Source organism: Callithrix jacchus, chromosome 6, assembly GCF_049354715.1.
Source record: "Callithrix jacchus isolate 240 chromosome 6, calJac240_pri, whole genome shotgun sequence".
NCBI lineage: Eukaryota > Metazoa > Chordata > Mammalia > Primates > Cebidae > Callithrix > Callithrix jacchus.
The window spans coordinates 46155444-46168226 of NC_133507.1; the positions used below are offsets into that span (position 1 = coordinate 46155444).

Here is a 12783-nt window from a genome sequence, read left to right on the forward strand (position 1 = left end):
ACTGTAGGGCCATTCTCAGGGTATGCTTAAGTTATTGCTGCTGTTGGGTGCATCTGCCATACATGCCATTAACTTCATGATTTTGGGTAAGTGATCTTATTTCGACTCTTCTCTTCAAATTAAGGTATGGAGGGGAGGGCTAGGAGGTGAAAGAAGTCGGGGGACTAGATTGCTGAGGTTCATTCCACCAGTAAGATACTAAGGTTCCTTCTGGAACTTCTTTGAAGCTGGATCTATCGTTCTTCTGTTGCAATGGGGGTGGAGTGACGCTGTGACCCTCAGGACAGTACATGAAGGTCAGAGGGCCAGCTGATTGTAAGGTCAAGTCTCACTGGGGCTATTATTATGGCCTTTGAGTGGTAGAGGTATCTAGACAAACTTTAGAAAGTCATTTAGCTATTAGGTTGCTTTATTAAAATTTTGTTTCCAATTTTCCTGTGATAAAAGATAAAAGGAGATAAAATAATGAAATCTTTTTAGCATGAAAAGCATTTACTTGAGGTAAATCAAAGCTTAATATTGAGTTCAAAAGAGTGATTCTTAAACTTGTACTGTACTGTCGTGCCAGTTATTCCTGGGCAGCAGTGTTAGGATTACCTGAGAATGTATCTGAAACGCAAATCTCAGACCTACTATGTCAGAAATTCTGGATGAAGCCCAGCAACCTGTGTTTTCAGAAGCCTTCCAGCGGATTCTGCTGCATGATACAGTTTGAGAATCATTGCCCTAAGGTTGCTGCACTGAACAGTTGGGAAGCTTTTATTGGTTTGCTTGGAGACGGAAAGGGTAAGATCTTCTTCCTAAAGCAGAAGTCAAGAAATTACTAGGTAGAATACCTAGATAGAGGCTATGAACAAGAAGGTCTCGCCATCTGAAGTCCAAAGCTTCTTACTGGACTTGACATCTTGACATCTTTCTATTCTTAAGAAGGTAGAGCCAATACCTGACAATTGGTGTGCAGGCTGAGACCCAGGATCACAGAGATCCCTGTTACTTCCCTTTCCAGGTTCTTTTCTGCCTATGAAGCAGATATTAGAACTGTTAAAAGAGCGTGGATTCAAATACTACTCTGCCAAGCCCTTATCTATCTGTGAGAATTTTGGAAAACTTCATTTTATGGAGCCTTCTTTTCTTCATCTTTAGAACTAATATCTTGTGCAGTTTATGGGCTTAAAAAGTAGTTTATGTATCTCACATAACGTACTCCCAAGTACTCAATAAACACTAATTCCTTGCTCCTTGATACCTGGATAGTACAGAATGGGCCATTCTGACTCGATGGTGCTCAACTGTACCAGTTGTTAACTATCTTACATATCAGCTCTGCTTGTGAAAATGTAAGAATTTTTTTAATTCACAAATAATAATTGTATATTGCAAACACATTTTCTTATAGGAAAAATATGGGTGGTCTTATTAATACAAACCTAGGGTAGGATTAAAGTTTATTTAAACAGATGAAAAAATAATGTGAATATTTAAATTACTGACAAAATAACACATTGCAAATTGGGGCAGGGAGGGGGAAATTGGTCAAATTTGAATTTTGGTAATATGGCTATGTCAAAGTAAATATTTTTTTTTTATTTTTGTTTTTTTAGATGGAGAAACTCCGTCTCTACTAAAAATACAAAAAAAAAAAAATTAGCCAGGCATGGGGGCTCATGCCTGTAATCCCAGCTACTCGGGAGCCTGAGGCAGGAGAATTGCTTGAACCCAGGAGGCAGAGATTGTTGCCCAGGCTGGAGCGCAATGGCACAATCTTGGCTCACCACAACCTCTGCCTCCTGGGTTGAAGCAATTCTCCTGCCTCAGGCTCCGGATAGCTGGGATTACAGGCATGTGCTCCCATGCCCCGCTAATTTTTTTTTTTTTTTTGTATTGTTAGTAGAGACGGAATTTCTCCATGTTGGTCAGGCTGGTCTGGAACTCCCGACCTCAGGTGATCTGCCCGCATTGGCCTCCCAAAGTGCTGAGATTACAGGCATGAGCCACTGTGCTTGGCCTAGCATGATCTTTTTCTTGACATTGCCACAGAACACCTACCTGTCAGGAAGTTAAACCAAATGCCAATGATCATGGTGCCGTTACTCATCCTAAGAAGCTTGGCTGCCCATCGCTGGATCTGGGTGCACTTCCTAAGCAGTGGTTGAGCCTAGAATTGACCCATAGTCCAAACTAGGTGCTGGGGGTGCTATGCTGCAGCTCTCAGACAGCTCTCCTCACCTCTGGAAGAGCCTCCTACCTCCAGATGTGCATTGTGTAGAGTCCTTAGAAATCCTCAAATCTGGCATTCATAGATTTTTTTTTCCCAGCAGAGTATTGGTATATTAATAATTTGGTGGTGGCTCACACTTGTAAGTCCCAGCATTTTGGGAGGCCAAGGTGGGCAGATCATTTGAGCCCAGAAGTTTGAGACCAGCCTAGGAAACATGGCAAAACTTGGCCAGGCACGGTGGCTCACACCTGTAATCCCAAGAGAGGCTGAGGTGGGTGGAGTGAGGTCAGGCATTCGAGACAAGCTGGCCAACATAGTGAAACCCTGTCTTTACTAAAAATACAAAAATTAGCTGGGCATGGTGGTGTGCACCTATAGTCTCAGCTACTCAAGAGGCTGAGGCAGGAGAATCGCTTGAACCCTGGAGGTGGAGGCTGCAGTGAGCTGAGATCACGCCACAGCACTCCAGGGTGGGTAATACAGCAAGACTATCTCAGCAAAACAAAAGCAAAAGATGTTTGTGTGGATGTGGTGAAAGAGAACACTTATACACTGCTGGTGGGAATGTAAATTAGTACAACCTGTATGAAAAACAGTATGGAGATTTCTCAAAGAACTAAACTGGATCTACAATTTGATCCAGCAATCCCACTACTGGGTATTTACCCGAGAGAATATACATCAATATGTCACATGGACAACTGCATGCATGTTTATTGCAACACAATTCACAATTGCAAAGATATGGAACCAAACTAAGTGCCCATCAACCAAAGATGTGGAACTAAGAACTAAGTATCCATGTCCATCAACTGATAAGTGGATAAAGAAAATGTTATATATATGTATGTATACACACACACACCATGGAATACTACTCAGCCATGAACAAGAATGAAATAATGTCTTTTGCAGCTGTTTGGATGGAGCTGGAGGCCATTATACTAGATGATGTAACTCAGGAATGAAAAACAAAATACCATATGTTCTCACTTATAAATGAGAGCAAAGCTATGGGTACACAAAGGCATAACTTCGAGTGGTATAATGGACTTTGGAGACTCACAAGTGGGGACCTTGGGAAAAGGATGAAGGATAACAAGCTACATATTTGGTACAGTGTACACTTCTTGGGTGACAGGTGCATTAAAATCTCAGGCTTCAACACCATACAATTTATTCATGTAACCAAAAACCACTTGTACCCCCAAAACTATTGATATTAAAAGGAATATATATATTGCATTCCAAATTCCATCAGCTAACATTCTCAAATCTTATTTCAAGAGAAACTAAAGATGAATTCTCTTCTTTGAAAAATCATACATGATATTTAGGAAAACAGAGCATGCTCAGACGAAAAAATAAATTTTTTTTAAGTAATTGGCAGGTGCCAAAGAATAGTTTGTAGGCCAGGCATGGTGGCTCACGCCTGTAATCTCAGCACTTTGGAAGGCTGAGGTGGGTGGATCACCTAAGGTCAGGAATTCCAGACCAGCCAGGACAACATGGTGAAACCTTGTCTCTACCAAAAATTAAAAAAAAAAATTAGCCGGGTGTGGTGGTGGGTGCCCGTAATCCCATCTACTAGGGAGGCTGAGGCAGGAGAATCGCTTGAACTTGGAAGGCGGAGGTTGTGGTGAGCAGAAATCACACCACTGCACTCCAGCCTGAGCGACAAGAGCAAAACTCCATCTCAAAGAAAAAAAAAAAAAAGAATAGTTTGTAAAAACAAACACTGTTCAAGGGTAACTAACCAGAAAAATGAACACAACTAGACAAGGTACTCAAAAGGGCTTCCTTAAGACAGTGACATTTATTTTGGGTTTTTATAAAAACAAATTTGTATTAAAGTTGTGAGGGGAGCTATTAGACAAAGAGGATAGCTGACTTTGTGCAGGGGAAGGAAAACAGAGTTTGTTTCAGATAGTTGTGGAACCATTAAAACTATCGGCACATTTCTTCTCACACTGTAAGACTTAAGATGAACAGAAAAGGCCAGGCGCTGTGGCTCAAGCCTGTAATCCCAGCACTTTGGGAGGCTGAGGTGGGTGGATCACGAGAAATCGAGACCATCCTGGTCAACATGGTGAAACCCCGTCTCTACTAAAAATACAAAAAATTAGCTGGGCATGGTGGCGCGTGCCTGTAATCCCAGCTACTCAGGAGGCTGAAGCAGGAGAATTGCCTGAACCCAGGAGGCGGAGGTTGCAGTGAGCCGAGATCGCGCCATTGCACTCCAGCCTGGGTAACAAGAGCAAAACTATGTCTCAAAAAAAAAAAAAAAAAAAAAAGATGAACAGAAAAATGTATTTAGCAAACAATCTATTGCATCTACTCCTGATGTTTTTTTCGAATTTATTGAAAATCTCAGCTATATTTTCCTTATATAGAATAGCCCCAAAATGCTCTAATATTGTGTTTAAAGTTGTTTTTCCTCTAAATTTTACTTGATAAATCATTTTTTAACTTCATTTGTACAATTTTTGACTTTGTTCTCTTACATGACACTGGGTAATTGTAGACCAGGCAAAGCTTGTATACTAACTGACTCCTTGTCTACCATATGGTGGTTCCGCCCCCCCTTCATAAGTGGAACTGACTTCCTTCCAAAGAAATTTACTGCAGTCACAAACTGCTCTTTATGGTCATTTTAGAGATAAAATTCCATAACTCAAGTTAGCATTGACATTTTATCAGTGCCGTCAAGCCACTCTAGGGAATGGAAACGCGCATCTCACTGCGTGCTCTGAGTGGGGACATATTTTCTCTGCTTATTATGGACGGTGAGAGATTGCTGAATTAATGCAGAGAAGTATTTCAGTGATGCAGAGCAAAAGTGACTTCCTGTTTGGTTTCAGGGTTTGTTTCTTTCTCCTCTCAATGAAGGCTGTGTCTTCTGACATTAGGCAATCCTTTTGCTCAGTGATTTCCCATTGAGAGGGCATAGTGCAAGGGTCTCTGCAGGTCATGCCATTTACAATATAAGCTGGAAGGGAAGGGTTGCGGGGGGTGGGGAGGAGAGCGGGCTCATTAGTGAAAGGAGCAGAGCAGGAGGGGATCTGTTTTCCATTTTCTCTTCCAGATTGAACTCATCTGGATGGAAAGGGTTTGACTGTTGTTATAATCATCATTACCTGCGTGATATCGTTTTCCTACACTTTTTTTTTCTCAAATGTCGGACAAAGTTGTTGCTGAGAAGAGTTATTAGCAGATAAGATCTGCTGTTTTATTCTTGAGAAAAAAAAATGTCCAAGTGCATTAGAACTGTTAGTTTCCACTTAAAGCTTAAGGAGCAAAATTCAAAAGTTCTAATTCCAATGGGGAGAAAAACAGAAGAAAAAAACCTGTTCCGTGCTTCTTCTGGTGTTCTATTTGTAATCTTGCGCAGCATCTTCCTTTCCTTTTTTTTTTTTTTTAATGAAAGGCAATCCTTCCCCCACCTCCTCCCCCACAGTTACTGAAAAAGCAGACCTCTGTAGTCACTAGCTCTGGGTTGATAAGGCTCCGCCGCTGCTCGGAGGGGTCTGTGTTTTTCCGCCACTTGGACAAAGTGACATTACTTAAGCCTTTCCTCCGACAGGTCTGACTTCCTGCAGAGCCAGTGATCGCAGAGGTAAAGCTAGAGTTCGCTTAAACGAAATACCTCCAGGAAGGAGGGTCTCGGGTGGGTTCCCGAGTAGGAAAGTACGAGGACGTTTCCGTAGGGAATTGGAGCGGGCTTTTTAGTGAGGGGCTAGGAGCTCATATCTGGGACTGAAGTCAGGTTCCCAGGTGTGACGGCGGAGCTCGACACAGCGCTGGCGCTGTCTTGAAGTCTCGCACTCCCACCGCTTCGCACGGCTTCGCGCCCCCACCGCCCCTGACCCCCCAGGCCTTCCCTCTCCGGACGCCCGCTCCATTCTCGGGAAGAGCAGCAGGCGTGGGAGGGCAGAGACTGCCCCAGGGGCGGAGCTCCTTCTCCGGCCAGAGGTGGGAAAGTTCGGAGCCGCGGGGACCGAGGCACAGACCTCCCGGCGAGGCTCCTCCCGCGCGTCCCTCCTGCCAGCCCGGGTGGCAGCCCCAGTGGCGGCTGCCGCTCACACGGAGAATTAGATCTTCTTAGCCCACAGGACTTGCAAACTCTTACTGCACCCTTCTCTCCCGTTAGGAGCTTCTCCTCACTCCTTCCCCTCAACCCCTCTGTCCCCTTGACTTCGGAGAATTTCGTGCTTTCTTTAGGATATTTTGTGTGCGTGATCTAGGGGACGTGACACCCCAGAGCTCCGACTGTTTCTCAACTGAATTCTTGTTTTGTTTTTCTGTCTTCCTCGCCTCCTCTCGTGTCCCTCATATCTGATTGATCTGCGAAGTCTGATGCTTCTGCCAGAGGGAGAGGAATAAGTAGATGTTGCCGCTTCCGAAGGCTTAGACTTTGGGAAAGAGCAGCCTGGGCGGCAGGGGCGGCGGCTGGAGCTCGGTAAAGCTCGTGGGACCCCATTGGGGGAATTTGATCCAAGGAAGCCCGTGATTGCCGGGGGAGGAGAGGCTCCCAGATCCCTGTGTCCACTTGCAGCGGGGAGGCGGAGACGGCGGAGCGGGCCTCTAGGCGTCCACTGCGCGGCTGCACCATGCCCCATCCTGCCGGGATCATGGTCTGCGGCAGCCCGGGAAGGATGCTGCTGCTGCGGGCCGGGCTGCTCGCCCTGGCTGCGCTCTGCCTGCTTCGGGTGCCCGGGGCTCGGGCTGCAGCCTGTGAGCCCGTCCGCATCCCCCTGTGCAAGTCCCTGCCCTGGAACATGACCAAGATGCCCAACCACCTGCACCACAGCACTCAGGCCAACGCCATCCTGGCCATCGAGCAGTTCGAAGGTCTGCTGGGCACCCACTGCAGCCCCGACCTGCTCTTCTTCCTCTGTGCCATGTACGCGCCCATCTGCACCATTGACTTCCAGCACGAGCCCATCAAGCCCTGTAAGTCTGTGTGCGAGCGGGCCAGGCAGGGCTGCGAGCCCATCCTCATCAAATACCGCCACTCGTGGCCGGAGAACCTAGCCTGCGAGGAGCTGCCAGTGTACGACCGGGGCGTGTGCATCTCTCCCGAGGCCATCGTCACTGCAGACGGAGCTGGTGAGTTTTGCCACGGTCCGCTTTCCCGTTACCTTCCAGCCCCCTCACTTCTTGGAGTCCTTGTTACTCGCCTTTACTCGCTAATTCTTCCCTCTTCGGATCACTTAACTCTCCCTTAACTGCTCCTCTATCAAACACTCTTCTTCGGCCTTCTTTCTTGAAAAACAAAACAAAACAAAAAACCTCACCTCATCACCTTCCAAACTGATGCACTCTTGCACTCTGTTCTCTTTCTAAAGCACATCGTGCATTCCACACCCATCACACTTAGACTCCACAAGAATCCTTCACTTCAACTCTTTACGCGTGGAAGTAGCCACATTTTGCAAAGTGATGCTCTTTTCTTTTACAATTGGTTTTTATAGTCATTGGGTTTTCTTTCCTGATTCTCAGGCAATCTCAGTCATCAGGCTTCTATATCTTAAGCGTTTTAGCTGCTTGTTAAGATTGTATGGAAGAAACAGAAAACTGAAGCCCCATTTTCTTCTAATTAAAAATGCCGAGATAATTTCAATAACCCTTACTCCAACCGACAGATGTTAGGCGTATGTGTTTGCTCAAGATCCAATTTGAGCAATTACCTTCACCTTAAATTTTCCCTTCCATTCAATGAGATAAATTGTTCTTCCATTCCGGAATGAAACAGCTGTGAAACATTGTACTGTTAATTAGCTCCTGTGGCTTGCTCCAGCCATAGAGCTCGCAGACTGAAATTACTGGGCTATTTTCACATGCCTTCAAGTCATTTTATAAGTGGCATACAGATGAAAGGAGTTATATTTAAGGTGTGCTATCATCATTCACTCACATGTTATTTTAAATCTCACCCCTTATTCCACTCTCATGTTTTGCACACAAAAAATTGTCTTTAAGACCTTATTTCATGCTTCTTTTCTGTGTGTGCACCAACCACACAGCTATTTCAGTCTTTACCTATCATAAAACTTTATTGCAGTTCTAAATTTAATGGAATCAATCACAAGTTGTTTTCTCACTAGTGTTTAGTCTAATTATGACATTCATAACTCTAAGACTCCAAATAAACCTACTTCATTATGGTCCATTTAATTCTAACTCAGTGTTGCTTCTACCAGCTAACCCAAACCTCAAGTTTTACCCTTCACATATTTTACAAATAAGGCAATTTTTTTCACTAGTGGTCCTCTTTCATACCCCACCCTCCAGATCAACTCTGTTCTTAGATGTGTTGATTTGGTTGCCTTCATCTGTTTATTTCTTGGGCATCAACTGTCCTTCCTCATTCAACTTGCACAGTCTAGGCTCATGTCCCCAGTCCATTTCTAGGTAGTAATTCTTAGTTATCAGGGAATTGGTTTGAAAAAATTACTGTGCACATTGACTATTGACTCATTTAACAAAGTGAGAGAAGTAGAAGTAATTGTAAAAACAGTTGAAGGAAAAAAAAAAAGATTTCAAGAACTTTTTGATGGTGACCTCACTTAATTTATCACTTTTTGAATATACCTATTGTCTTCTTGATTTTAATCAAGAACCAAAAGCTGATTTTGTAGAATTATCACAGAAATGTATTTCTTATTACTGTTTGCTAAAAGAGCATGCTTGAGCCTGAGTACTCACTAAAGTCACAGACTGCAGAGTCTGGAAGAGTCCAGCACAGTTGCCCCTCTGGTTTGCCAGGCACTTTGAATCAGTTAAACGCAGGTGCTTCTCCCAGGCCAAGTGCTAGGAATCAGGTAGCAGTGGTTCAAGCTGAAATGCATCCCCCCCCCACCCTTTAATTTACCTTAAAGGACAAAACTTGCTCTTAAACCTCCCTTAGAGGTGGACCTAGAGTGAGTGAGGTTTGGCAAGGTTAATGGCTCTCAAAAAGCCATAGTCAGTAAAGATGGGAAGCAGTTTCATTAAATGTCCCTGAGTTACCAATCACTGAAACAAACATGGAACAGTTGCCTCATTGAAGTACTCAAATAGGACATGCATGGAAACAATGTGTCAGTTCATAAGACCTGATTTCTGAACTGCTTTAAAGTGCGGGAATATTTCCTTTCTGACAGCATCCTTGCTAGAAAAATAGGTGGTAGTTGGAATCATATTTAGTGATGGTGTCCCTGTCTTCTTCCATAAGCTTCAGAGACTGTGGTGGCTGGGGGAGCTGAAGGGTGGGGGGAGGTGGAAATTGGGAATGAAATGGGTAGATTGTAGCCTCAAGGTTCTCCTGGCTTCCAGGGCCAGCTTGTTGAAAATTACTTTCCCTATGCTGGGTCAAACTGTCAGACACCTGGAATTACTTAGGAACTACCACATGTGGCCAGTATAATTTACAATGCAATTTCCAATATACCCTTTGGTTCAGTGGGATGTGACAGTTCATGAAGCAGGTTTTTTTTTTTTTTTTTTCATTCTTTATTTGGGTATGAAGAGAATCCCTGTGTCTTTTGACTAGTATCAGTACAACTAGATATAAAAATGAGTTCTCCCTGAAAATGGGACAATCTTTCACATTCTTTCAATGCCAAGAGGATTTTCAAATCCTACCATTTGTGGGGATCTGTTCTCTTATAGTGCATCATGACTCCACAAACAAGCTTAGGACCTTTTACAAAGCAGTCTTATTGAAATGGTGTAATACTTGAAATGACATTTTGCTTTCAAAATACTAAGGGTAAACATATTTTCATAAAGAATGGGTTCCATCCGGCCATTATTATTATTACACATTTTATTTTTGCTACAGTGTGACTACAGATTATTTGAAAACTTAGCTCACTTTAGTCATTCAGCAAGTTAGTGATGATATTCAGTCAAGTCGTTAATATTGTGTGGTGAGTAAAGAGGATGGGCTTGGAGTGGGCTGACCAGGTGTTGAATGACTCTGCCTCCTACATCAACTGTTATAGGAAAATTATATGACCTCTGTAATTCAAAGTTTTCTTATCTATAAAATCAGGACAAAACTATCTACATCCCAAGAGCATGGTAAAGATGAAATTAAGGCGGGTGCAGTGGTTCACTCCTGTAATCACAGCACTTTGGGAGGCCGAGGTGGGTGGATCACTTGAGGTCAGGAGTTGGAGACCAGCCTGGCCAACATGGTGAAACCCCATCTCTACTAAAAATACAAAAAATTAGCCAGGCATGGTGGCACATGATTGTAATCCCAGCTCCTCAGGAGGCTGAGGCAGGAGAATCGCTTGAACTCAGGAGGTAGAGGTTGCCGTGACCTGAGATGGCGCCACTGCACTCCTGCCTGGGCTACAGAGCCAGACTCTTCTCTCAAGAAAAACAAGGCAAAGAAAAAAATTAAACCGCATATAAAGCATTGCGTTTAGTACCTAGCAAGCACTGAAAAAATTGCTGCTGCTGTTTTACTGTTATCACTGTCAAAACAAATTGACTAACATTTCCTATTTTGTTTTTTGAAATGAATATGTTGGTAAATACAGATGCAGCCTAGAACTTGTATTAGTTCATCTCCTGGGGGAAAAAAAATTAAAAAAAACTTTATACTGGAACTTAAATGAAAAAACAGATCTTATTTCTTCTAAATATATAAAGTTAATATTTCATTTTATACAAATTGACCTAGACCTCAGGCTCAAGGGCAGATCCCTTTGGGAGCAACAGAAAAAAGAATAAGTCTGGTGGCTAAGTTAATTACAAATAATTTATCTCAGAAACCCAGGAATCAAGCAGTTAGGAAAATGTATGGTATGATATTTCACAGCTATTTCTACAACACCTACAGTTTGCCGTGCCAAGGGCTTTATAATCACTCCTCAGTCAGTGCTGGCTTCCGTGGCAGACCAGCTTTTGCTCAACACATTTCTGCAGGCCTTCTCTCTCCTGGCAGAGCCGTGCCAACTTTCACATGCAGGAGCTGCCATTTAAGCATTTCTCCACTCTCAGAGAAACAGGCAGTCTTTTCTTTAGCCCTGGTCTACAAATATTTGAGGGGCCAAGTGCCAAGAAGGAAGAATTATTTAGTGTGATATGAGGAGGAAAATGGAAAGGAGAAATGGAAATTTTAGATTAGGATTAAAGAGAAAACATGCTTCTGAGGATCCTTCCTGGTGTAAAACATTAAAAGGCACTCTGGATGGGTTAGGGAAGAGTACCTCAGTGTTATATTAATAGTGTTTAACTTTATTTAGAGCAACCCCTATTATCAGGAATAATGTAATCTTATGTAGTCTCCAAATCTTATTTTAATAGTTTACTTTTTATTTCATTCCCACTAAACCTTCATATAGTTGTTGCTACAAATTGCACAACTGGCTAGGTTATATTTGGCTCTTGTAGTTCTACTTGGTGTCTAGAATGAGCAGACCAAGAACCAACAGATGGACATAGTTTTGAATAATTAAGAATTGGCTACGTCTCCTCAATTTAGAGAAAACCACAGTTTTAGAGTTACAGGTCCTTAGTTGGAATTCTAGATTTGCCATGAATTTTGTACATTGAAGTGGTCACTTGAGATGACTGTGAAGAACAAAAGAAATACTAATATGAAGATACTGATAAATGGGAAAGCACAATATAAATGTTTCACAACAACGTCATTGGGGAGAAGATGTGTCATCCTCAGGACAGGAACCATTGGCAACAGAAGAAAAGCTACCAACACTTCCTTTCTAGGTGCTGTCCTGAGTACATTATGCCCGTTCACTTAATTTTCATGAGTGCATGGTAGGTGCTATTATTCCCATTTTGGAGAAAAGGAAGCCAAGGCATATAGAGAAGCTAGGTGACTGTCCAAGTCAGTAGAGCTAGTAAGAAAAACAGAATTCAAAGCAGAACCTGTTCTACACTACACTTCCTCCCTTGAGAAATCTAATTCTGAACTTTCTAGAGAATCTGTTATTCTTTGCCTAGCAGATTGCAGTTAAAGGAACAATGGTTTTTTTCATTTATTTTGAAGCCCATTTATATATGGCTTAAGAGAATAAAAGGTGGCATCTAGACAATGGATTCAAAGAGATAAGAGATTCTGGCTTCACTGCAATTTTGAGATAGTAGAGATTATACATCGCAGATGCTTATGTCTAGTCCCTAGTCATCAGTCTCAGCATGCCCCAGAGTGAACTCATCATTTCCCCACCAGCATACACATCTTTCTAGTATTTTCTATATTTCTATATTATTGTTGAGAGGGAGGCAGTTGTTTTTTTTTGAGTTGGAGTCTCACTCTATTGCCCAGGCCGGAGTGCAGTGGCAGGATCTTGGCTTACTGCAATCTCCGCCTCCTGGATTCAAGCAGTTCTCCTTGCCTCAGCCTCCCGAGTAGCTGGGATTACAGATGTAATCCCACACCAGGCTAATTTTTGTATTTTTGTTAGAGACAGGTTTTTGCCATGTTGGCTATGCTGGTCTCAAACTGCTGACCTCAGGTGATCTGCCCAACCTTGCCCTCCCAGTGCTGAGAGTACAGGTGTGAGCCACCACACCTGGCTGTGGGAGGCAGTCTTCATTCTATC

General features: G+C 43.1%; 1 protein-coding gene across 1 annotated transcript in view; it reads left to right on the plus strand.

The window, feature by feature from the left end:
- The first annotated feature begins 6222 nt into the window (after positions 1-6222).
- Positions 6223-12783, plus strand: part of FRZB (frizzled related protein) — a 34564-nt gene continuing 28003 nt past the window's right edge. The window contains exon 1 of the mRNA XM_054257406.2: positions 6223-7327. Within this exon, the coding sequence (XP_054113381.1) occupies positions 6829-7327 (499 nt within the window). The 5' untranslated portion in view covers positions 6223-6828. The remainder of the gene's footprint in view (positions 7328-12783) is intronic.